The 26,662-nt window shown below is 51.1% G+C and overlaps 1 protein-coding gene and 1 non-coding gene across 4 annotated transcripts in view; one reads left to right on the top strand and one right to left on the bottom strand.

The window, feature by feature from the left end:
- The window catches only part of ITGA9 (integrin subunit alpha 9), a 395,095-nt gene extending 368,845 nt beyond the window's left edge, over window positions 1–26,250 (bottom strand). For all 3 annotated transcript variants that reach the window (XR_010319610.1, XM_064277483.1, XM_064277482.1), the window contains exons 1-3: window positions 26,066–26,250; window positions 3,946–4,073; window positions 2,192–2,298 (exon numbers count right to left, since the gene is read on the bottom strand). Coding sequence is in view for 2 of the 3 variants with exons in the window: in XM_064277483.1 (XP_064133553.1) it covers window positions 2,192–2,298; window positions 3,946–4,073; window positions 26,066–26,250 (420 nt within the window). In the remaining variant the exon portion in view is untranslated. The remainder of the gene's footprint in view (window positions 1–2,191; window positions 2,299–3,945; window positions 4,074–26,065) is intronic.
- On the top strand, window positions 23,391–23,461 carry TRNAG-CCC (transfer RNA glycine (anticodon CCC)). Its single transcript has one exon. It is a non-coding gene; the product is annotated as a tRNA-Gly (tRNA).
- Window positions 26,251–26,662: the final 412 nt, after the last annotated feature.

The raw sequence follows: 26,662 nt of genomic DNA, 5'->3' as shown, positions 1-26,662 counted from the left end.
GCTCCTAGATGAAAGGAAGACTGATGACAAGGACTTTCCCGCAGAGCCAACAGAGAGAGAAAGCCTTCCCCTGGAGCTGACACCCCGAATTCGGACTTTTAGCTTCCTAGACTGTGAGAATAAATTTCTGTTAAAGCCATCCACTTGTGGCATTTGTTACAGCAGCACTAGATGACTAAGACAATACATGAAACCCTCAGTTTTACAGCATGTGGTCTACTAGTTAGTTTCCCTTCTCAGTCTTACGCTTTTAAGCATAAGCCAACGAATGGCAGGAAAGGTCTATGAAGTCAGCAGGGAGGGAGTACTATCTCAGTGGGGGCGGGAGTACTATTGCGGCAGGGGGAGTACTATCTCAGAGGGGGGAGTACTATCTCAGCGAGGGGGAGTGCTATCTCAGCGAGGGGGAGTACTATCTCAGAGGGGGGAGTACTATCTTAGCGAGGGGGAGTACTATCTCAGAGGGGGGAGTACTATCTCAGCAGGGTAAGTACTATCTCAGAGGGGGGAGTACTATCTCAGCAGAGGGAGTACTATCTCAGAGCAGGGGGAGTACTATCTCAGCGAGGGGGAGTGCTATCTCAGCGAGTGGGAGTACTATCTTGGGGGGGAGTACTATCTCAGTGAGGGGGAGTACTATCTCAGAGTGGGGAGTACTGTCTCAGCGAGGGGGAGTACTGTCTCAGCAATAGTAAGTACTATCTCAGCAGGGGGAGTACTATCTCAGAGGGGAGGGAGTACTATCTCAGCGAGGGGGAGTACTATCTCAGCAGGAGGGAGTACTATCTCCATGGGGGGAGTGCTATCTCAGTGGGGAAGTACTATCTCAGAGAAGGGGGAGTACTATCTCAGTGGGGGGGAGTACTATCTCAGCGGGGGGAGTACTCTCTCAGATGGGAGGGAGTACTGACCAGGAAGGGGTGTGGGGGAAGCTTCTCAGGGGTTACGCATGAGCGTGGGCATTTGAGGAACCTTGCCACGCTGTACACTCAAAGTTGTGCACATGAAGTACTTTAGTTTTATACTTCAACAACAAAAAAAAACGTTTTAAAAAAGAAAACAAAAACCTGCCACAGTTAGAAATTCCATTTTTTGTTGAGTCCAGTAAAACTTTCTGTGGTGATAAAAACATTCTCCCTCTGGTTGCCCGACACAGTAGCCACCAGCCATCGGTGGCCATTGAGCACTTGGAATGTGGCTAGTACGACTGAGGAGCTGAATTTTTTTTACTGAAATTGGAGAAATTTAGATAACTGCACGTGCTGGCGGCACCCTTACCGGACAGTGCACTAAGGAAGAGATGGAGAGCCTCGAGGGCAAAGACGTCTTTCTCTCTGCATCTCCCCCAAAACGCCTAATGGATCAGAACACATCACATGACCTCTGGGAGTCAAAGAAATGACTAATTAAAAATAACAAGATATACTTCATAAAATCTCATGTACGCATAAATAGGAGAGACAACATGGCTTAATCTCAAAAATATTATTTTGAGTAAAAGAAGCCTTAAGATTCCATTTACATGAAGTTCTAGAAAGTGTAAGTCATCTGTGGTAATAACAAATCACAACATGGTTGCCTCAGGGGAGGAGGGCGCTGACAGGAAAAGGACGTACGAAGACTTCTGAGATGATGGAAATATTCTATATCTTGACGGGGTGATGGTTAACCCAAAAGCAAACCTGTTGCCATCAATTCCAACTATAGGATAGAGTAGAACTGCCCCATTGGGTTTCCAAGGCTTTCTCCTGCAGAGAGGCTAGTAGGTTTGAACTGCTGACCTTTCGATTAGCACTTTTAACCACCGCGCCACCCAGGGTGATGTTTACACAGATGTAAACAATTATCGAAACCCAGAACTGTGCTCTTGAAATCTGTATTTTATGCAAATTATACGTCAATTTAAAAAGACACAAAAAACACTTACATAACGAATGAGATTCACAAAGCACTTTTCACGTGCATTTAACCTGTCATTTTTTAATAGCCACATCTCAGCACCCTGGGCCAAACGTTATTGGCATTTAATGAAAAAATAAGAACGTTAGTCATTTGTCCAAGCAGTAGGCTCAGAACTGTAAGCCTGAATGTCACGCCCTTGTCACCATGCCATGCGACCTTATTAATGGATCAAAGCCATTCATTCTCAGAGAGCCCCCTCTTCCCACAGCACCCTCCCCAGAGGCCTTACCAGCACATTGCCATCAGCCTTGGGCTGCCTAGCCAGGCTCACCCCCATCCACTCATCATCCCGGTCTTCCCGGCAGGTCTTTCCACAGGATGTGCCCCGATTCTTCCCTGGAGGGAAAAGAGAAAACCCAGGCTTGGTTAAGGAGTGATGGTTTGCTGGCTGCTTTTCGCATTCGTTACTGGGCCACGAGGGGTTAGGGAGCTTGCGACAGAATGTACCTCAGTTCCACCCCTATGCACACTGTCTCATTCAACTAACTTTTCATAGACAAGGCTTGCTCAGTGAAGGAAGCGCTGCCTTGACTGATGTCCCAAAGGAAGCGCCTTAATTTCTCATGTACCAGCAACAAACAGTTCTCAAACCAACCAACAGAGAGAACACCTCTCTAGGGCTCCTCTCCTTTTCTGCTCAAGAAAATCATGACAACTCTTCATTAAAAAAAAGTTAGAAGATCTTGATGGCAAAGGGCTACGGAGAAAGTGAGGGCTCAAAGTGATAAAATACCTCCTATTTACTGAATACCTACTACATGACGAGTATGGTCCTGTGTATCTACCTCTATTATCTCACTTAATCTTCTCAAGGTAATCCTTGTAAGGTAGGTACTTTAGTCCTCACTTCACAGGTGAGGAAAGTAAGGCCTAGGAGCCTACAGGACATTTCCAGTAAGTCCCAACTAGTAACTGGAAGAGCTGGGCTCTGAACTCAGGTGGTTCTTTCTGATTCATAAGATGATACATTTTCCACTGGACAGAAGTGAGCTTTTTACAACATCCATCAGATTATATCTTTCCCTTCTTAAAATATAAAACCTGCAACTGCTTTTAATGGTGAGTGTGCTTTGTACAGAGAGCAAAATCCAAACGCCTTACCCTGACCTGCTAGGCCCTGTGTAACCTGGCCCCAGCCTACCTCCCCAACCTCATCTGTATCCATCTCCACTTGATCACCACCCGTTACACTGTCCTCGCTCTGTGCTTCAAAATGGCGCACCACTTCCTGTGCTTAGGAGCTCTGCCTCGACTCCTTGCCCAGTGGTGTGTAAAGCTCACTTCTCCTTTCATGACCCTCCAATCTAGATTAGATCCACCACCCACCTCCCCTCTGGTCTTCTCTCCCTCAATTATTTGTTTTAATGTCTCTCTTGCCCACTAAAATGCAAGGCCCAAAATAGCAAAAACCTTGTTTCTTTTGTTCACCGTTTTATCTTAGTGTTTAGTAAGTAATAGGTACTCAGTACATATTTTTTAGATGGATGGATGGGTGGATGTATGGATGGGTGGGTGGATGGATGGATGGGTGGGTAGGTGGATGGGTGGGTAGGTGGATGGGGTGGGGGAGTGGGGTAGGGGGTGGATGGATGGATGGATGATGGATGGATGGATTGATGGTGGGTGGGTGGGTAGATGGATGGATGCATGGGTGGATGGATGATGGGTGGATGGATGGATTGATGGTGGGTGGGTGGATGGATGGATGGGTGGGTAGATGGGTGGGTAGGTGGATGGGGTGGGTGGTGAGGTGGGTGGATGAATGGATTGATGGATTGATGGTGGGTGGGTGGATGGGTGGGTAAATGATGGGTGGATGATGAGTGGATGATAAATGGGTGGCTAGGTGGATGGGTGGGTAGGTGGGTAAGTGAATGATGAGGACACCCTGGGAAGAAAAAGAGAAAAGGTGAGGGTGCAGAGCCCCTGTCCACCTTGGCAGTGACATCCACTCACAGACCTCAAAGGAAAGGTTCCACCTACCTCGAGCCATGTCCAGTTCGGTGCATCTCCGATCTGGGTTGGTGTGGACACGGCACTTGAACACAGCCCCAGGGGATTTCACCGAAGTGCTGTACTTTGAATCCGCCTTTGGTGCGCCCACAAGGACCCTACAGATGCAGAAGGAAGCACATTCTGTCACAGCCAGGAAAGGGGAGGGAGATGGTAAAATCCGTACCCAGCCACGGGGTTCTGTCCAAATGCTTGCTGAAAAACCATATACCAGCATGATACAAAAAACTCAACCCAGTGCCGTCGAGTCGATTCCAACTCAGAGCTACCCTACAGGACAGAGTAGAACTGCCCCACAGCTTCCAAGGGGCACCTGGCAGATTCAAACTGCCGACCCTTGGTTAGCAGCCGTAGCACTTAACCACTACGCCACTGGGGTTTCCACCAGCATGATACGCTGTGTATGTGTGTGTGCGAGTATATGTGAGTGTGTACACGTGAGACAGTGTGTGTGTGCACGTATCTGTGTGTTTGAGTGTGTGTGAGAGTGTGTGCGTGTGTACGTGTGAGTGTGCATGTGTGCCGGGGGAGCCGACAAGCTCCTACAGTGAGCCTGTTAGATTGTCTCCAGGCACATTAGAAGCTTAAGGGACGGTGAGAACACATACAGCAGACAAAGAGTTCCCACCTAGAATCTATAAAAATAAAACTCCTACAAATCAATAAGAAAAAGAGAGACAAACCAAAGACTTGAATGGGTACCTCACAAAAGAAAATATCTAATGGCAAATAAACATCTGAAAAAGTGCTCAATCATATCAGTTATTAAGGAAATCCAAATGAGATACCTACTTGACACCTTCCAGAAGGTTAAAACCAAAAGGGTTGAAAACGCCAAGTGCCGGCAAGGACGTGGAACAACTGGAGCCTGCCTGCACTGCTGGTGGAAGTGCAAACTGTTAGCATCACCTTCAAAAACTGCTCAACGTCTGCTAATAAAACGGAACGTATGCTTGCCAGCATATTCCATTTCTAGGGATATACCCAATGGAAACACAGACACACGTCTACCAGGAGACGTACAAAAACGTTCACAGATGAATACGCGACAGCCAAAACCTAGAAGAAACCCAAAGGTCCATCAATGTGAGAATTATAAATAAACCATGGTATGGTCACAACAGAATTCTATACGGCAACAAAAACGAGTTAGCCTCATTCAAGTGCAGCCAAACGAAAACCAGACCTGTTGCCGTCAAGTCAGTTCCGACTCATGGCAACCCTATAGGACAGAGTAGAACTGCCCCGCAGGGTTTCCAAGGAGCAGCTGGTGGATTTGAACTGCCAACCTTTTGGTTGGCAGCTGAACACTTAACCACTGCGCCACCAGGGCTCCTCAACTACAACCACACAGGTTTAATAACATACTCACTGTCTGATTTCATTATGTAACGTTCATACCTTTGGGGAAGAGGAAGGGAGACTTTGATTAGGGAGAGAGGGCTCCTGGGGGTACTGACAATATTCTATTTTTCAACCTGAGTGGTATTTACACAAATTTGTAACAATTTGTTAAATTGTATAGTTACGATATGGGTACTTCTTGAATGTGTGTTATTCTGCAAATAAAAAAAAGTTTTTAAGTGAATAAAAAATGAGAAATTTAAAGGTATCATTTCTTCTCTGTCTCCCCCCTCTTCCCTCGCCTCACAAACACACCAAGTGCACTGAGAGGGAAACAGGAAACAAGTGGCAGCGGAAGTAGTAGGTCCCTAGGTGGTACAAACAGTTTGCACTCAATTAGCAAGCGAAAAACTGGCAGTTCCTACTCACAGCAGTGCCACGGAATAACGGCCTGGGGATGGGCTTTCATAAAGATGACGGCCAAGAAGACCCTATGAAGCAGTTTCACTCTCTAACATATGGGGTTGCTATGAGTCGGAATCAACTCAATGGTAACCAGTTTGGGTGTTCTTGTTTTTGTTTTATGGTTTAGCAGCTGTGTGGAATTATAAACTGTATGCTATATCCCACCACAAAGCAGGGGCAGGTATTCTGCATACCAGCAGGGTAAGAACAAAGCTCGGCACCCTTCATCTTGAACAGATAAGCTGCCTTGGGGGTGGCGGCCCAGACAGGAGGAACACAGCAAGAACACGCCAAGAAGACAGAAGAGCTTTGGGTCTGTGTGGGTGCAGGACACGGTGGGCGGGAGGTGAAGATGGCGGTAAATTCCCCTCCAAACGTTACAAAAACAATTTTGACCTTCAGCTTTATGCATCGTTTCCTGAAAGTAGTCAAGCGAAGATCTACAGCAAAGAACACTAACCACCACCCATCAGGCACAGTCTGTGCTGAGCTGGGAGCTATTTGGAAGAGGACTCGTACAAGGAGACTTTAAACAAAATCCACTGATTTTCAAAGAGGAGGAAACCCTAAGCTCCTGCTCACTGAGATTACAAGATGCTCCCTGTCTCTAGCTGCCTGGGTTGCGGATGCAGCTCGCATCCTGAGAGTCCTGGGCACATCATACCCTCCCCAAGTGCCTGGGAAAAGAAGGCACTGTCCACTGCGTATTGTGGAAAAGGCAACCAGCGGGGGTTAGAACAGCCCGAGACAGTTCCCTGGGCGTGTGGGAAGCTGACCCTGGCTCTCCTTACTCTGTCCTGAGAGCCACCTGCCTCTTGGGAACTTGGTCATTCACCCAGTCACCCCACCTTGGGGTCAGAATCACACTGGTTCCCACCAGCACTCTGGCTGGGAAAAGACAGTGGACAGACAAGGCCCTCTGGGTCATACGACAGGAGTCAGAGACCCACAAATAGGACCCCGGCAAAACCTGGCAGATATCACGAGGGAAATCACCGCTAACCTGGCTCAAGACACTCGCTGCTGGGATTCACACAAAGGCCCTCCAGTGCAGGCCCCATCTTAATTCCCAGTGCCCGTGAGCTCCCTACCCAGACATGAAGGATCTCTGAGGGCACAGGGAGCAGGGGAGATCTACCCTTAATGAGGACCCTCTTGGGTCAGTCCTGGGGGTTCGGTGTTTAGTTCTCAGGGAGAAAGGCCTGCCCCCCAACAGTGAGGGCATCCCAGCTGCCCCATGGCCCCTTGGTAATGCCCTGGAAGCTGTCCCTCCAGGGTCTCATTGGGCAGCCAGTGCCCCTCAGGTCTCACCGTGGTGGGCTGCAGCTGCAGAATTCCCCAGCATTATGTTCCAAGCAGAAAGGGCTGGGACGCACAGGCCTTTGGAAATCTGAGCAAGCACTACAGACCACACTGCCTCCGTCACCCGCCCAGGGGCAGTGTGGCTGGCCCTCACCTGCTCTGATTCAAATGCAGGATGACACCCAAAACAAAACTTCAAGAAGAAGAAAGCCACGTGACGGGATCAGTTTCCCCCTCGCTTCTGGGGCTGAGCTTTAGAACCACCAGGGCAACTCAAGGTTGCTCTCTGTAACGCCAGTTATGTTTTCACAGGTGAGAAGAATTAACAGTTTGACTTTTTTCAACTGCTGAAACTGCCCACGGGCTTCCCAAAAGTCTGGATGCAAGAATGGGGGAGCATAAAACCTCTCCTCCATGAGAAAACGCCAGCAGGACAGGGTTGGGTCCCAAAACCCCCATCAGCTCCAGGCACAAGGAATAAATGCCCCTTGTGGTTCATTTTATAAGAATCACAAAAAACAAACAAGGGGGAGAATTCATCATGGACAAGGGAAGGGAAATGGTCACGACAACAAGCTGCTCCTTTACTGAGCCCCCCAAATTAACACCAAAACCAAAAAGCCAAACTTGTTACTGTCGAGTTGATTCTGACTCATAGCGACCTTCTAGGACAGAACTACCCCACAGGGTTTAAAAGGAGCAGCTGGTGGACTCGAAGCTGCCGACCTTTTGGATAGCAGCCGAGCTCTTAACCACTGTACCACTAGGGCTCCAAATTGGCACCAGAACCCTGGAGATTTCAGACAGGACCGCTGCTCCGGATTCACGGATGGGAATCTGCAGGCTATCCAAGCAAGAATGGACCCTGGAAAGCTTAAATCCCAGGCACTGCTTCCTCCAGCCTGGACTGAGAAGGGCAAAATTCCTATCAAAATCTGAAGTGGAAGAGGGACCTGCTGAATCATATTTTCTTTCCAAGCCTACGGTACCTAATGGTTTTAAAAACAATGGCTAGTTCAAACTCCGACAACATCAGTCAGAGGAGGTTTTCCCCACATCCTGTGCCATGGGAACTGGGCGGTAGATAAGGGGTGTGTGTGTGCACGTGTGCACAACGCTCCTGGGGGGACAGTGCAGAGCAGGTTGTATCTCTGTGTTTAGAGAACACCATGGCTTCCTCCGCAGCCCGGCGCTGCTCTTTACCTAGGCTGCTGTCCAGCAAGGCTGCCGCTGCAGGCCAGCTGATGAACGTGTCTTTCTGAAGTTAATTCAACTGGCTGCTGGCCAGACCAATCCCAAGAGATAGAGCGCTTACAATGGCCCCAAGTTCAGGACAAGCCACTGAAAAGATGCCATCTGCTTTTCTTCTCATTAACTGAGTTATAAAGAGACATCCCAGCCACTTCAAACATCCCCCGAAGTCTTCCCTGGCACTATTAACAAGACTGTGACAAAATGTTTCTCCCCTCTGGACAGTTACCGTATAAAAGGGCCCGAGCGTCCCCAGTAACAGGCTCCCAGCAATAAATCACCAGGCTGGGCTTCACCTTTGCTGGCTACTCCACATCTGGGCCTTGGACCAACAGCATCGGGGACACCTGGGAGCATGATCAAATGCAGGTTCTCGGGCCCCATCCCCAACCTGCTAAATCAGAATATATGCATTTTAGCAAGCTCCCCAGGTGGTAAAGACTGAGACCTGCTCTATAACCACTGACAAGGACCGTGAACAACCCTGTTCATTCAGGACCAGTATGACCAGATCACCCTTGAGAAGCAAGGCTCTCCCACACCATTCTGACTTAAAATAAATAAATAAATAAAGATGGACTCAAACTGCAAGGTCATTGTGGAGTCCTCTCATTAATTCAGAATTCTGGATTCCTTATCATGTACAAGGGAAGGGAAACGGCCAAAAGTAACAAGGTGTTCCTCTACTGAGCCCCCCAAATTGGCATCAGAACCCTGGAGATATCAGACAGGGCCGCTGCTCCGGATTCACAGATGGGAACCTGCAGGCTATCCAAGTAAGAATGGATGCTGGAGAGCTTAAATCCCAGGCACTGCTTCCCCCAGCCTTGCATCAAGACTGAGAAGGGCAAAATTCCCACCAAAATCAAATTCGCATTGAAAACACAGCAGGTAGCTAGCATGTATACTGTGCCAGGGGCTGGGCTAGGCTCCTGGTGTGCAGAATCTCACATAATCTTCACAAAAGCTCTATGGGGGGTACCGATATTTCCCCTAGTTTACAGACGGGAAAACAGGTAGCCAGAGAAGGTCCCCAGGCTTTCCCAAGTCCACAAAATGTGTTAAGATCCCAGGCTGCAGCATGAACTCTGGCAGTCGAGTGGAGTTCTCATTTCACTATTCTGCTGTCCCCACGTCAGCCAGCGCTACACATCTTAAAGAGAGGAGGAAAAGGGAACCAACAGGTAACGAGAGCCCACCTGGTGCCAGACACACTGTGCCCTGGCCTAAAAAGCCTACCTGAGGCTCTGAATTGGAAGCTCCACCAGGTCAGACTGGGGCTTGGAAGAGGCCCATCAGGCTCAAATGGCCCAGAAGGACTCTCTATCACCTTCCTGCTTTTCTGGAGCCCTGGTGGCACAGTGGTTAAGAGCTCAGCTTCTAACCAAAAAAGGTCAGAAGTTCGAATCCACCCAGCTGCTCCTTGGAAGCCCTATGGGGCAGTCCTTCTCTGTCCTAGAGGGTCGCTATGAGTAGGAATCGACTCGACGGCAAAAGGTTCGGTTGGGGTCTTCTTTTCCACAAGTCTACATTGCTGGTGTGTTGTTAACCAGGGGTTTGCCTCTCTCAGTAAGCAGCTCACTCGCCTATTTGGAAATGTGGGCCCATCTGTTCATCTGCCAGCGCCAGTATGTTCTTTCTCAGGGCAATCCTGCCAGGCAGTTTCTCGTGTGCCTCTTACCTAGAGATGGGTTACATGCTGAGTGTCAAACTGCAGGTAAGAAGCGGAGCTGGGATTTGAACCCAGGGCACCCCAGTCCAAGGGCGGGCTGTTTCCTGCCCCGTTCAACTCCTACTGTCACAGTGTAAAGATACTACACTTAAATGTCCCATGGTGAGCTGCTTGTAGCAGCATTTTTCCAATAAAGCCATTTCCTCAGTTGACCTCTGTGTCATCCAGCTGGCTGCAAAGGCTCGGTTCTGGCCACCACCCTGCTCTGAACCCACCTCTCATGTTCGGAGAGCAAACAGCAGGTAAATTCCCTGAAGAGCAGGGGCAGGAAGGGTTGAACCACAGCTGCCTGCCTGGGGAAGGCTTGGAACTGACCACGTCTCAGAGCCTCCATCCCTCCCCACAAACGCCACAGCACGGATTCCACAGGGCAAAATTACAGCCAGGTCCAGGACACCAACTGGAGATTAAAAACCTTGAACCCATTAGATTTGCTTTCATGCATTTGATGGCAAAGCCAAAGCTTCCCCAGGGACCCACGTTTTGGTTACTTGAATTGATTTCACTGTGTCTACTGTGGTGACGCCAGGAACCACTCCACATTCCTTACTGGGCAGGAAAGGGCTTCAGCCCAAGCTGAGGGACAGCCACCTCCGGCAGCACAGAGGACTTCGCTCCCAGGAGGCCAGTGCGTCCAGCTGGGGCCTGAAAGTCCTCACAAGCTCATTTTACGTTTGGGAAAACTGAGGCTCCAAGTGTTTAAGAAAAGGATATTATTGCTTCCTGTTGCTGCTATTGTTGTTAGGAGCCATGGAGTTGGTTCTGATTCATAGTGACCCTGTGCACAACAGAACAAAGCACTGCCGGTCCTGCCCCATCCTCACAATTCTTGTTATGCTCGAGCCCACTGTTGCAGCCACTGTGTCGATCCACCTTGTTGAGGGTCTTCCTCTTTTTTGCTGACCCTCTACTTTACCAGCATGATGTCCTTCTCCAGGGACTGGTCCCTCCTGATAACATGTCCAAAGTAGGTGAGATGAAGTCTCGCCATCTTCGCTTCTATACAGCATTCTGGCTGTACTTCTTTCAAGACCGATTTGTTCGTTCTTCTGGCAGTCCACAGTATATTCACCATTCTGCTTCCTAGGGTTTTTAAACTAATAGTCCCACATAGATTCTAAGTTTTGAGGGTGAGATACTTGGGCGGGGGGCGGTGGGGGTGGAATGTGAGGATCACGGGCAGTGACAGTGGGTTCAAATCCTGCCTCTATGGCTGACAAGCTGTGTGACCACAGACAAGTTTCTTAACCACTCGGAACCTCAGTTTTCCTCCTCTGTAAAATAGAAATAAAAATATACCTCATAGGGGTTCTTGTAAGGTTTAAACAAAGTAATGTTTATAAAGCACCTACCACGGTGCCTGGTACAAAGCGGGTATTCCGGAAATGTTAGAATGTTGGGCAGTGGGCCAAAGCCCTTGGCACCCAACGTCTGTCTCCCTGCTCTATCTCTTGGCAGGTGCTCACAGATCCTTAGAACCTTAGTCCCTTTCCTGGTGTGTGGGGCAGGAATGTACTCAGACCTTCAGTTGAGATAACAGAAATCCAGGGATGGCCAGGATGCTTTCACCGCCAGTAATAGATGGCAAATGTGGCCACAATTATCCACCCTCCCTGTAACCATGCCCTTTTCAATGCAGATTGCAGCTTCTTCTATCAATAATACAATATTAGTAATTGGAGTACATTTTCTCCTCTCTTCCTCCAGCCCTGTAACTTGCATTGGCCAACTGAACATGGCACAAGGAGCAAGGTTTCACTTTCATGCCTATCCTTCAGGAGACCACGCAGCCACCTACAGATGAGTGAGTCCAGCTGGGACCGGAAGAACCATCCAGCTGAACCCAGCCCAAAGTGCCAACCACAGAATCATGACCTAATAAATGGTAGATGTTTAGACCACTGAAGGAGCCCTGATGTCACAGTGGTTAAGAGGTATGGCTGCTAACCAAAAGGCTGGCAGTTCGAATCCACCAGTCACTCCTTGAAAACCCTATGGGCAGTTCTACTCTGCCTCATAGGGCTGGTATGAGTTGGAATTGACTCAACACCAGTGGGTTTGGTTTTGGGTTTTTTTTTTTTAATAATTTTTATTGTGCTTTAAGTGAAAGTTTACAAATCAAGTCAGTCTCTCACACAAAAACTTAGATACACCTTGCTACATACCCCCGATTACTCTCGCCCCAATGAGACAGCCCACTCTCTCGGTTTTGGGGGTTTTTTAGACCACTAAGTTTTAGGGTGGTTTGTTATGCATGCCAGGAGCACTGGTGATGCAGTGGTTAAAGCACTTGGCTGCTAACAGAGATTGGCAGTTTGAACCCACCAGCTGCTCCACAGGAGAAAGATGTGGCAGTTTGCTTCCATAAAGATTTACAGTCTTGGAAACCCTATGAGGCAGGTCTCCTCTATCCTATAGGGTTGCTATGAGTTGGAACGAGTCGACAGCAGTGGGTTTTTCGGGTTGTTATACATCGACATTGGGGTAACAGACAGCGGATACACCACCGCGTTGCGGCATGCCACCAGCGAAGGGAACCAGGCCGTGGTACCTCCCTTACCCACTCACTGCTCCTGAGTCCAATCAAATATCCAACTCTGCAGCTGAGAACTGTTGCCATGGCTCCTCTAGCTACCCGCTCTCTCTTCTTTCTTACCACCCAGCAGCACCACAGACTTGTACTGAGGGCCCTAATGTGAGAAAGGCAGGATGGTTGGAAGACAGCGCCCTGAGGGATGGTCACACGAGAGTGGGCCAGCCTCTCTCCACCTGTATGGCCTTGAGCAAGTCCCCTGGGGTCTCTAACCCTCCATTTCCTTATCTTGAAAACAAAGATAATAACAAATGCACCATCCATCCCCTTCACAAGAGGAAACGGCAGACGGCAAAATGCTTTGGGGGCCCGACTTGCAAGAAAGGGCGCTAAGATCTCCTATCTGCCAAGACCAGGAGCTGGCAGAAAAGCTCCCCGAGGGCACATTAGGGTATTTGCTTTCCTCTTTGGAAGCCTGATGTCTTGCACAGGGCTCCATGGGGTCAGGGGAGGGCAGCCGGAGCCATCTCAGTGCAGCCATGATAGCATATGCCACAGAGGGTCAAAAAACCAAACCCCTGGCCGTCAAGTCCATTCCGACTCATAGTGACCCTGTGGGACAGCGAAGAACTGCCCCACAGGCTTCCCAAGGAGCAGCTGGTGGATTCAAACTGCTCACCTTTTTGGTTAGCAGCCAAGCTCTTCGAGGAGCTCCAAAGCCAGCCGACTAGGGTTCAAATTTCTGCAGTATACTTGCTGGGTAACCTGGGACAAGTGTCGTGGCTTCTCTGTGCCTCAACAGTAGTGGTCCCATTGCATCAGGGTGGCTGTGAGCACAGTGCTCTGGTTGGTGGGAAGTACTCACAAAAAGCTGGCAATCATGATCATTATTTTTACCTCCACCATCACCACCCATGGCACGACCCATGGCACCACCCACAGCACCCTAGGCTGGAGTAAATAGAGGCAGGAAAAGGGGTGCGATCCATACCAGGAAACGGTGAGTCAGAAGGAAACAGGTGGAGTTCATGCCCAACTGGGAAATGGCAGAGGCACAGGGAGCGCCCACCACTCTGTTAGGGAGTGAGGGGTCCTCAGAAGCCGATGCCGTGCCTAGGGGCTCGGGCCTTGGCAGGCGCACTGAAGGGAGGCGGCTAGAGAAGGAGGTATGGCAGAGGGACTCCTGTGTTACTTCCCCACGTGACAGCATCAAAAAAAAAAATGCAAATCCGTTGCTGTCACGTCGATTCGGACTCATAGGGACCCTATAGGATAGAGCAGACCAGCCCCACAGAGCTTCCAAGGAGCGGCTGGTGGATCCGAACTGCCGACCATTTTGGTTAGCAGCCTGAGCTCCTAACAGTTGCACCACCAGTGCCCCAGAGAGAGCATCAAGTCAACATGAAAAGCCAAGAGAAGAACAAGATACCTGGTCTACTTTCTTTCCCGCAAATGAATCTCACCAACAACCAGGACCCACACTTACTGAGGACCCTCACGTGAGAAAGGCAGGGTGGGTGAGGAAACAGCCCTGAAGGGGGAACGGTTACGTCCAGGGTGTGCCAGCCCCTCTCCAGCTCTGTGACAAGCTGTCCTCTGGGAGATCTGAGCAAAAGCCTTCAAGTCTAACTGCTGGCTTCTTAGGGTTGTCTTCTCCAAAACAAACAGGTCAATATTTTACTTTTTTTTTTTTTAATTTTTATTGTGCTTTAAGTGAAAGTTTACAAATCAAGTCAGTCTCTCATACAAAAATTTATATACACCTTGCTATGTACTCCTAGTTCTCTCCCCCTAATGAGACAGCACCCTCCTTCTCTCCACCCTATATTTCCATGTCCATTCAGCCAGCTTCTGACCCCCTCTGCCCTCTCATCTCCCCTCCAGACAGGAGCTGCCCACATAGTCTCTTGTGTCTACTTGATCCAAGAAGCTCACTCCTCACCAGTATCATTTTCTATCCCATAATCCAGTCCAATCCCTGTCTGAAGAGTTGGCTTTGGGAATAGTTTCTGTCTTGGGCTACCAGAAGGTCTGGGGACCATGACCTCCACAGAATATTTTACGTTTTTGCCTGTTTGTTAAATTCTCACAACCACACCACCTCTTGCAACCACAGACCCACCTCTCAGGCTTATCTGGAGTCTGGGATGGCAGCCAGAGCTCCCACAACAGGGGTAGCCTCCCGCCTGCTGTCTGGCTACATCAGAGCAGAGAGAGGGAAGAGGGATGTGATCCAGAATTTATAATCCCATTGTCTCCCATGAAATGAGCCATCTCAGAGCTATTTCAGGAGCTGGCAAGGTGTAAGTGAATCCACAGAAATTCAGACTTAGGTAAAGCAAAATTCTAGAGACCACACATCATTAAGAGTGTATCTTACGGAAACGAATATTTCATTCACCTCTGTACTCAGTGTTGTCATTGCGTGCTGTCGAGTCAATTCTGACTCATAGCGGCCCCACATGACAGGGTAGAACTGCCCCATAGGGTTTCCTAGTTTGTAATCTTTATGGGAGCAGATTGCCAGGTCTTTTCTAATGTGGAGATGCTAGCAGGTTCAAACCACAGACTTTTCAGTTAGCCATCGCACCACCAGGGCTCCCCGTATTCACTGCATATACTCCAAGTGTTGATCAACGAGTGAATCGACAAATGTAATGAAAGCAAACTCCTTTAGTGTCTAAAGACAAGGCGAAAAAATCATCGGCATCAGAAGTCGGATCAAAGTAATAACAGAAAAAACCACTAATACTCATCAAGGGCTTACTACGTGCTACTCACGGTGTTCGAGGCTTTGCAGGCGGCATCTCCTCTAACACGCCTGACAGCCTGATGAGGCAAAGAGTCCTGTTGCCGTTTATAGAAGAACCAAGGCTCACATACCTAGAGTAACTTGCCAAGATCACACAGCTCCTAAGTGGGGGCAAGACTGATGGTGGAGCCACGCTTTGGCCACCAAGCACTTCAGCCTCTCGGCGGCCCCCCGTTTACAGCACAGAAAGCAGACCTGGTTGTTGCTGGGGTGTCAGGGGCCACCACAGAGGCAAAGCCAGGAAGGACCCCATGCCCCTGAGGCTGGGATATCTACTCTCTAGGACCCATCCTGGTACAGAAGAGGTGCCAAGACCCCCCACTGCCCTCAACGGTCTTGCCTTTTGGTGTCTCCTACACAACACCATGAGCCATGGTAGCACAATGGTTAAGAGCTCAGCTGCTAACCAAAAGGTCAGCAGTTCGAATCCACCAGCTCCTCTTTGGAAACCCGATGGGGCAGTTCTACCCTATCCTATAGGGTCGCTATGATTCCGAACAGACTCAACAGCACCTAGCAACAACACAGTGCCAAGCTGGTTTTGCGGGTATTGCAGCTTTTTATCGTAAGCCGTTTGGGAAAGGGCAGGAGAGGCCACTGGGCTTAAACACACCGAGGGGTAAACCAAGCTGGAGGAAATTAGTCTCCTGGGCTTTTTTATGTTCAGATATCTGGGGACACCTACCACCCTCTCTCACATCTTGGCAGCCACGGTGCAGACAGTCTGACAACGGTTTTTTTTAATTTTTATTGTGCTTTAACTGGAAGTTTACAAATTATGTCAGTCTCTCACACAAAAACTTATGTACACCTTGCTACATACTCCCAATTGCTCTCCCCCTAATGAGAAAGCCCGCTCCCTCCCTCTGCCCTCTCTTTTCGTGTTCATTTCGCCAGCTTCTAACCCCCTCTACCCTCATCTCCCCTCCAGACAGGAGATGCCAACACAGTCTCAAGTGTCCACCGGATCCAAGAAGCTCACTCCTCACCAGCATCCCTCTCCATCCCATTGACAACAGTTTCTTAAAAAGTGATGAATCTAGGAACAAATCCTAAATGCTGACCACCACGGCACATCCCGTCTGCCCACACAGCTTCCTAAGTAAGCGATAGATGCCAGGAGACACAACGGAGTAAACGGGGAAATGTCAGCAAAAGCAGCCCAGGGTGGTTAGAACGGACATACGGAATATTCTGGAACGCCCCTCTTTCCTAGGACACTTACGTCTTCACAGCAGCTAGACTTGGTGCGAGAGCAGGCCCTTCAAATGTCCCTGGCAGAGTCACTGGGTCCACTGGTCACACAGCGATCAAGCAGCTCTGTAAAGGAGAACCCCAGCATCCCCCAAAGGTATCAAGTGGGTCACGAACAGGCATCCACAAAGGATGCCGCAGGGAAGCTGCCGTTATGGTCATTCCAAAACCTCTCCCAGCAAAGCAGGGCAGGACAGACCCACGCGAGACAGATGCTGGGGTGCCGTGGAGCCACCCACCTCAACTGGATTTCTTGAGAGGGAGCAGGGCTTGGTGGGCAAAGGCACAGGCCCGAGCCAAGCTGCCTGCGGGTGGAGCCTGGTCCTACCATTCACTTACCACTTAGGCAAATAACTCTTACGGGCCTCGGTTTCCACCTAGGTAAACGGGCTTAACAATGACAGTTACCTGCAACCCCAAAGAATTGTTGGGGAACACGGAGTTACACGAACAAAGTCTCCGGAACGGTACCTGACATACACCGAGTACTCGGTAACTCTACCGCTACTGTGGCTGTTGCCATCGCTGCTGCTGTTGCTGACTGAAACTGACAACTTTTTTTTTCTACTTGCTATGGCCAATTCTGACGCATGGGGACCCCATGCGTGTCAGAGGAGAACTTTGCAGAAAAGGGTTTTCAGTGGCTGACTTTTCAGAAGTAGATGACCAGGCCTTCCTCCCAAGGCACCTCTAGGTGGACTCAAACCTCTGGCCTTCTGGTTAGCGGCTGAGCGCGTTAACTGTTTGTGCCCCAGTGAAAGTCACAACAGAAGTCCTTTTTGCTCTCCCTGCTCCCCACAAAAAAAAAAATTGGGGACCAAGTAAGCCTGTGGTTTCAAAGGCTAGATTTTTCCCAACCTTGGACTCATATTCACTTCCTTAGGCTTCCTCTGCAACCAGGGAGGTTACGATAAAACGTTTTACTCTGCATTGGTTTTGTGTCAAACCCACTGGCTTAAAGGATTTATGGTTCACAGGGTACGGGGAGCTCAGGTCATGCTGGCCCCTCCAGTCAGAGCTCATCCGCCAACCACTCAGCGGCTTCAGGTGAAGCTGCCTTCCTCCTTCATCCCTCACCTGTGACTTCCCTGACAACAAAGGAGACACCTTGGAGTCAGCTGGCAGCAAGTATGGTCTGGATCCTGCTTCTGGGTCTGTTCCAACAGCCCCACAGCTAAATCCTAAGCTCCATGCGCCGAGGACAGTGGGCGTGAGCAAAGGCATGGTGATCCCAGCCATGAGTACAGCCGAAGAACACACCTCATGCTTCCTAGCACAATGACTCACACCTGACGGGTTCCATGAGGTGTGGGTCAGCTCCAGTCCACCTGTGAGGGGCGCTGTCAGCCGACAGCCTCCAGCTGCAGCACCTTCAGGACCTGTTGCACTGTTTGAGCTGAGACCTCACTCTCCAAGGCCACCTCAGCCAACAACTCGACATGGCGGGGAGGCTGGCCGCTTCCCCCCCAACACTTCCTGTTGAGCTGGCCGAGACCTTGATCAGATCTGCATGTGGTCTGAGTCTCTCCGGCCCAATGCTGCTTCCTCCCCCTTATCTGTCCTAGGCAACCCCAGGTACAAGAAACTTTGCCTGGTCCTGTGCCATCTTCATGATCATTGCTCAAGTACGTCACTGCAGCCACTGTGTATACTGAGGGGCTCACTTTGCAGCACCACATCAGACAAGATTCTGTTGTGATCCACAGGGCTTCCATTGGCTATTTTTTGGAAGTAGCTCATCTGACCTTTCTTCCTAGTCCGTCCTTGTTTGGAAGCTCTGCTGAGACCTGTCCACCACGGGCGACCCTGCTGGCGTTTCCAGCATCACAGCAACACGCAAGCCACCACAGTACGACCAACTGACAGCAGTGTGGCGGTGTCCGGGCGTTACCCTCCAAGGATTCTCCTGCATTCCTAACTCTGCCTTAGCGTCTGCTTCCCAAAGGACTCAAAGCGACACAAACCCCCAGGCCAGGGTGAGGCCCTGGCCCAGGCCCGGAATTCCCCGACTGGCAAACTGAAAACCACCCACCAGCTTGTTGCAGAGATTCAGCTAAAGAATGTTATATGCCTGTGAAAGCATCTTATACTGTGTAGATACCCAACAAACACTAGCTGCTTGAATTTAATATTTTTATTTTCTTTAAAAGTTAAATGCTACTCCTTTGAAAGTAAATGATTTTAGAGCACACCCTGGCTGCTTTTGATAAGCGTGAAAACAACGCTGTTCCCAGACAAATCACAACAGAAGTTATCAGAAGGAGACGGTTTCCTGAAGAGCAACGTGTCCCTGGGGAGTCAGAGCTGGCTGGGGCCTGGTCCTTCACACTCTCACACTCAGGACTGTTAATGACGGGGTGAGAAGAGTCTGTCTTCTGCCTTGGGAGGCTCCCACTGGGTGAGAGAGCCCTCTCTGCCCCCGTCAGCGTTGAGCACAAGCTCCGGAAACAGCATCCTCACCAGCTTCTCAGGGTCTTCAGGGGAACAGCCCTGAAGCCCGAGAAGATGCTTTCTGGTCCCCTCTGAACTCAGGCCTCATATATGTGTCATCCACGCTGAGAGCTGGAGAAAGCAGGGGGAGGGAGAGGCAGGAACAAGTTCTGACAATGCCATTTCCAGAGAATCCAGACTGGGGAGTGGAGTGATACCTTCTCCCAAAGCCTGCCATGGGACAGAAGAACTAGACAAAGGCCCCCACCCTGAGAAGGGGGGGGCCACCACAGACACTTCTGGGTGCCCTCACAAAGATTAGTGGAGCTGGGGCAGCAAAATGCTGCATCCAGGAACACTCCTGTGTTTCTAGGGTCCTCCTTCTAGAAGCTTCTACCTCTGTAGGGTTTTGCTTCTGCCCCTCTGAACAATCTGCGCCTGCCTGAGGACCAGTCTCTCTCACATAGAAACCCAGAGTATACCTTACACCTTGCTCAGGGCTCAAGACTAGAATGCCATTGTCTTCTCAGTCAACAGCCTGTGAGATGATTTTTCATTCTTGAGCCCCCAGCCCTTTGCATGAGCTGGCACACCCACATTGAGTGAAATGAGAAAGAGCTCACCCTATTTGTCTGTCCACGGTTAATTTTCAGTTAAATTCAAGCACTCCCATTTCAGTTTTAATACTCAGATATACTAAGGGTTGATTTTTCCTTTTCTTACATTTCTTTTTGATTTTTTTCTATAGCCCTTTAGAAGGCCTGGTGGTACAGTGGTTAAGAGCTCAGGCTGCTAACCAAAAGGTCAGCAGTTCAAATCCACCAGCCACTCCTTGGAAACCCTATGGGGCAGTTCTACTCTGTCCTATAAGGTCGCTATGAGTTGGAATCAACTCAACTGACGGCAGCGGGTTTGGTTTTTTAGTTTTTTAATAGCCCTTTAAGACTTAAATCATGGGGTATTAAACACTAGCAAGTGGCCATCGAAGATGCATCAATTGGTCTCAACCCACCTGGAGCAAAGGAGAATGAAGAACACCAAGGATACAAGGTGATTACGAGCCCAAGAGACAGAAACGGCCACATGAACCAGCGACTACAGCATCCTGAGACCAGAAGAACTAGATGGTGCCCGGCTACAACCGATGCCTGCCCTGACAGGGAACACAACAGAGAACCCCTGAGGGAGCAGGAGAGCAGTGGGATGCAGACCCCAAAATCTCATAAAAAGACCAGACTTAATGGTCTGAGACTAGAAGGACCCCCATGGTCATGGTCCCCAGACCTTCTCTTAGCCCAAGACAGGAACCACTCCCAAAGCCAACTCTTCAGACAGGGATTGGACTGGACTATGGGATAGAAAATGATACTGGTGAGGAGTGAGCTTCTTGGATCAAGTAGACACATGAGACTATGTGGGCAGCTCCTGTCTGGAGGGGAGATGAGAGGGCTGGCCGAATGGACACGAAAAGAGAGTGGTGGGAAGAAGCGTCCTGTCTCATTAGGGGGAGAACAATTAGGAGATTTAGGTGTATGTAAATTTTTATGAGAGACTGACTTGATTTGTAAACTCTCACTTAAAACACAATAAAAATTTTAAAAAAGATTTAAATCATTTCTCTGTCCAATAGTATCTCCCCGTGATGACAGAAATATTCTCCACCTGCGCTGTCCAACATGGTAGTCACTAGCCACGTGTGGCTACCAAGCACTTGAAACACGGCTAGTGTAAGGAACTGAATTTTTTTTTTAATTTATTTATTGTGCTTTTGGTGAAAGTTTACAATCCAGTCAGTCTCTCATACAAAAAGCCATACAGACTCTGCCACGCAATCCCAGCTGCTCTCCCCTTAACGAGACAGCAAATTCCTCCTTCCACCCTGTATTCCCCGTGTCCATTCAACCAGCTCCTGTCCCCCTCTGCCTTCTCATCTCGCCACCAGCTAGAAGTCACCAGCATAGTCTCACATGTCCACCTGAGCCACCAAGTTCACTCCTCACCAGCATCATTGTCTTTCTTATACTCCAGGCCAATCCCTGTTTGTAGAGTTGGTTTCTGGAACGAGGGACTAAATTATTTTATTTAGCTTTAATTGATTGTAACATAAATAGCAATTTGTCTGGCTAATAGCGACTGTACTGAGCAGCGCAGCCAAACCATCTAGCTTGTTCTTTTAATTCCCAACCTTAATGCAAACTGAGGATGTTACGTTCTCCTTGGCTCCGAAGTGCCTCTTATTCCTCACTGACAACCTTAACAAAGCAAAACGCCGGGTGGCTCTTCCATTTCCGAGCACTTGCGCTGGGCCTGAGCACAGCCGTCTTAATGCATCCCCAGAGATGGGGCAGGAAACAGTCGCCAGAAAGGAAGCCAGTGCACCCAGCCACTTTAGACTCCAGGGCGTCTGGGCAGAGAGGGAGGTGGGAGGGCGGGTGTGAAAGAAACTGGCTCTGGGGGGCCTAGGCGCCCGCTGGCTGCACTTACTTACATCACAGGGTGTTACAGTTGTCGGCCTGCAGCTGAGGAAGCGGTCTGTGTCTAAGGGAAGGGGACAGGAATCAGCTTTGTACGTGTTCCTGGCACCCACGGCTGCTGTTCAAAGGGTGCCAGAAGACCCAGCGGCAAGGGAGTTAGGAGGGGAAGCTACAGCAGACACCCTCTGGGTCACCAGAAAAGAGGAAACTGAGTCACTTGCTTGTTGGCATCCAATTGGTACAAATGTCATCTGTAACACTACCCAGGATATTCTGCTCTACCCAGCCAAGGGGGCGACTCCCACCACCCAGGGCAAGGTAGCAGAGGGACCACTCAGCCCAGTTCTTTAAAAGAGGCTGGTCCAGGGCTCCCCACTACTCAGTGCGATACAGCTGCAGAAGCTGGACTCACAGGCAGTAGGGTTTGGTGAAGCAAGATCAGGTCCCAGTGCTTACATGGAGATCTGGTGGCAGTTTTGGTTTCATAAGAGAATCAACAGAAACGGCTGTTTATGGGAACAGAGAGGAGGTGTTCTTCCTCCCACCCCCACCCCGAAAACACGCACGTGCTTTTGTGGTGTGCACCCTTAGCTCTGCCACCTGCAGACTCCACCCTGGCCTTCCAGCACATTCTTCTCACCCCCTAACCCCACCCACAACACACCCTTTCATCTGCATAACCCAGAATGTATTCTGACTCATAGCGACCCTATAGGACAGAGTAGAACTGCCCCATAGAGTTTCCAAGGAGCACCTGGCGGATTCGAACTGCCGACCCTTTGGACCCTTTGGTTAGCAGCCATAGCACTTAACCAATAGGCCACCAGGGTTTCCTTCAGCTGCAAAAGGGTGATTAATAAGCATGAAGCAATTCAGCCACAAAATACTGAATTAAGATGCCAAAGCATAGTTTCTCCTCAAGAAGAAAGGCAGAGGACACGAGGCTTAACTGACGTTTGTCCTTTTTTCCTTTCAAAGTTTCGACCTACCCCTTTTTCCTCTCCTGTGTGTCACTGGCCTCCTTCACCCATTTTGACTATTTGTGGCTTTTTTAAGTCACCCTCATGGAGGTATCTGTGGTGTCCCATTGCACTAGAGAAGCCCTTTGGTAAATGACCGCAAAGCTCCAGCACCTGAATAAATTAATGGACGTCTCTAAAGTACGCGCTTCAGCTTCCCCAGCTCTTTGGTGATGCACAGAAATGCCTTAAAACCCCCACCCTCTCTGATCCAGCAATTCCAAGCCTAGGAATTTATTTGAAGGAAATAATTAAGGATGTCCTCAAGGGTTCAGTTACAAGGATGTTTACTCCAGCTGTTGTTTATAATCGTGAATAATTGGAAACAACCTACAAGCCCCTCAAGTGGGGGCCAGAGACTGCCTGGGAGGAGGAGACCGACAGTCAGTCGCTAAGTCAGTCAACCATCCCCAGCACTGAAAGTTAGAGACCTGGGGTAATCCAGGTTTCACGGGGCCTGAATCTCAGCCATCTAGGGAGGCTACCTTTAAGAAAAGTAATTTTTGAGTACAAAATTAGGTACAGAGCCTTGGTAGGGGCCTGGGCCTTAAGCTCCATCAGCCTGGTGGTAAATCAGCCACAAGCAGAGACAAGCAACAAGAGGAGATGGGAGACGGTGGAAGGTTCTTCCTTCCAAGGCCACAAGTTTCCAGGTCTGAACAGCATAATCAGCAGGGAAGAACGTTGAAGTTCTAAGGAAAAGACGAAGAGTATCAGGAGAAGATGGAAAAAGGATGGTGAGGAAAATACTTGAAAAAAGAAGCAAGTTGATAAGCAAAAACTAAAACAAAATGAGAGGGCACTGGTGGGCCAGTGGTAGGATTCTTGCCCCCCATGCAGGAGACCCGGGTTCGATTCCCGGCCGATGCACCTCATGCACACCTACCTGTTTGTGGAGGCCTGTGTGTTGCTATGATGCTGAACGGATTTTAGAGGAGCTTCCAGACTAAGACAGACTAAGAAGCAAGGCCTGGCAATCCACCCCCCAAAAGTCAGCCAATAAAAACCTTATGGATCACAACAGTCCAATCCCCAAACAGTCACGGGGATGGTGCAGGACTGGGCAGCCAGGGACAGATTACCCAATATGCAACGTACGCATGGGCTGACGCTTATTTACTGATCTGTGATGCACAATTTCACCTGTTTTCCACCATGTCAAAGACGTGAAACTGTGCACCACAGATTAGAAAGTAAAAAAAACCCATGTGTACCTCGCTTACTGTACGCCTGAGGTACCTTGGCTCCTGGTCAGTTGGCCCCTGTGCAGCATTCTGCTCCATTGCACAGGGGGTCACCATGAGTCAAGGGTCCCCAGGAGTAAGGGGTCAACTAGATGGCAGCTAGTAACAACAAGACAAAATTAAGGCAGTGTGGGGGAAGAAAAGAAAAAGATTTGTTTTTAAAAGATTTTAGTTGAATTTAGTTGGTAACTGAAAAAGTACAGGGAAGAGCACTCCAATACACAGAGCAGCTGGGAGCACCAGGAGCCCGGCCAGCCAGGTGCCATGGACACCTGAAGTACCTGTCCCACCCACCCTCACTGGCCCTGCTCAGACACCACTGATCTGCTCCACAGCCCTCCCTACCACCTTCCCTGGGCGCTCAGTTTAAGCCAGGTCGTCTTTTCCTGCACTTGCCAAATCTATATTCAAATAACACGGCTTTTTCTCTTTCTCTTTTTCAATCAGCAGGCTGAACACCTTCTCCACGTCAGATTCGCTCTTGACTCTACTCAGTTGTTCCCCAGCTGGCAGCTTTGACCTGTGGCCCACCCAACCCAAGGGACAGGGCCCTGGCAGCAGTTAAAGAACTCTGGGACCACCAGCTGCAGCCCCAGACCCACATAAGCTCCTGCTCGCTCAGGGTTTGCCCTTCCTTCAGCAGCCCCTGCCCAGGGCAGCTTCTATTGTTGGCAGCTCTTCCCTCGTGCTTGGGGCTTGGTCACAGAGTCTGGGATCTCCGAGTGGGATTCTGGAATGTTCTGCAACTGCTTCGGCCCAGGCTGAGCTCTCTGCCAAGTCCAAACCCTCCACGGGGCCCAAATCTAACAGAAAAAGTGAAAAAGAGTCTGGCCTTAAACTCAGCAACCTGGGCGAATGGTAGGGAGGGTCGTGGAACCCGCATGAGGACTTTTCAAAGCTGGTTCTCTTGGAGCCTGCTCTCCTAAACGGCATGATTGTCAGGGGGCCGGCAGGTCACAGAGTCCCCACTTTTCCAGGAATACTTGAGTGCTAGGCTCCACAAACTACCCTTTTCCATCAATCTCCGTCCAGATCAGGACAGTGGCTTTCAGGCAGGACTACAGGCTACCAGCACAGGCAGCATGGATCTCACTCTCCCGGGACCCACAGGAATGCCTGCCACCCCCAAGGATGCTCACACTGGTGGTCCCACAATAAAACCAGCCTTGGGCTAGATGTCACCTGGGTCCCCACTGAGGGCATGACTTTATGGGAGAACGATCCACAGCCCCACTCTCTTCGATGAAGAAGTGGCCCTTGGGAGCTGTTTCATTCCCTTTCCTCCTAAGGGAGGGGTCAGAGGTCACCAGCCTCCTTTAGTGTTTCTCCCTCTTAGGCATTCAAGCTCTGCACCCGCACCTCCTCCCCCCTCCCCGCCCCAGTTGCTGGGGCTTGGTGGGAAGAGCACCCACCCTTTCTTCAGACCTGCCCCCTGGAGGGGAGCTCAGGCAGCAGCTAAACTCCTTGACCTCGTCCTCAGCAGAAAGCTGCGCTATTTGAACTGATGTGGGGAGTGCAGAGCCAGACCCCTCTCCGAAGGCCGCTGGTACCGGTCTCTGGTCGGGTGACCCCAGGTCCCCCTCCGAAGGCCGCTGGTGCCTGTCTCCAGGTCAGGTGACCCCCAAACACTAACTTCACCCAGGCCCTCGGCTCCGCTTCCATAGAGTGCCTCCCCGGCTCCCCAACACAAGTCCTCAAGGAACCCCACTCACCCCACACACACCCCATTGACCTCTATCTTCAGGTCACCAGGTCACTACGCTTCCAGGGCGCAGCAGCGCCGGAGAGGCTTCCAACTCCGGGCGAGGCGAGCGGGGTGTCGCCTAGAATTTTGAGAATGGGGGGCCGGCACCCCGAGAGCCTCGTCTCCTCCGGGCCCTGCGGGGTCAGGGGGCTCGCGGGGCCAGGCGGCCTCTCTCAGCAGCCGAGCCACTTAGCGGCCGGCCGAGGGAGCTCCACCGGGTCTGTCTGCGAGGACGAGCGGAACTCCAGCTCCTCTCCCCGCTCCCCGCGGGCTTCGACCCCAGACAAGCGCCAGCCCGGCTCCCCGGGGCCCGACGAGGTCGCGCGCGGGGCCGTGCCCGGGCTCTCCCGCCTCCCCGGCCGCGCCGCGAAGACATTTAAACGGCCCCTCGGGACGGCGGCGTGGAGAGGCCGGAGGGCGGCGGCCGGGCCGGGGGTCGGGCCGGGGTCGGGGACCGGCGCCAGGCCGGGCCGGGAGGGCACTCACCAGCGCGTGTTGTCGTGGAAATGCTCCAGCACCGCGTAGCCGAAGAAGGAGCCGTCAGGGCCCTGGAAGCGCACGGGCCGCTGCGGGTCCAGGTTGTAGGCGCCCGCGGGGGTCGCCGCGGCCACCAGCGCCAGGAGCAGCGCGCGGAGCCCCCCGGCGCCCCTCCGCGCCGCCGGGCCGCCCATCCCCAGCCGGCCGAGCGGGGCGCCGAGCGCGCGGGCGGCGGGGCCCCCGAGTCCGCCGACGGCGGGAAGCCCCGGGCCGGGGCCGTGCGCTCGGAGCGAGCGGGCTGCGTGCGGGGCGGCGCGGGCGTCCTCCGTCCGGCCGCGGAGTCGGCGCGCTTGGAGCGAGCGCGGGTCCCGGCGCCTCTGGACGGCGGAGCGGCGCGCCCGCGGGGTGGGCGGCCCGGGCGGCGGGTGGGACGGGGCGGCAGCGCCCCCTGCGGGCCGCGAGCCCCCGCGCACCGAGCCCGCGCGCACCGAGCCCCCCGCGCACCGAGCCCCCCGCGCACCGAGCCCGCGCGCCCCGAGCCCCCGCGCACCAAGCCCCTTGTGGGCCGCGAGCCCCCACGCACCGAGCCCGCGAGCACCGAGCCCC

This window comes from Loxodonta africana, chromosome 27 (genome assembly GCF_030014295.1).
Source record: "Loxodonta africana isolate mLoxAfr1 chromosome 27, mLoxAfr1.hap2, whole genome shotgun sequence".
In the NCBI taxonomy this organism is placed as follows: Eukaryota; Metazoa; Chordata; class Mammalia; order Proboscidea; family Elephantidae; genus Loxodonta; species Loxodonta africana.
This window is presented reverse-complemented; position numbering and strand designations above follow the sequence as displayed.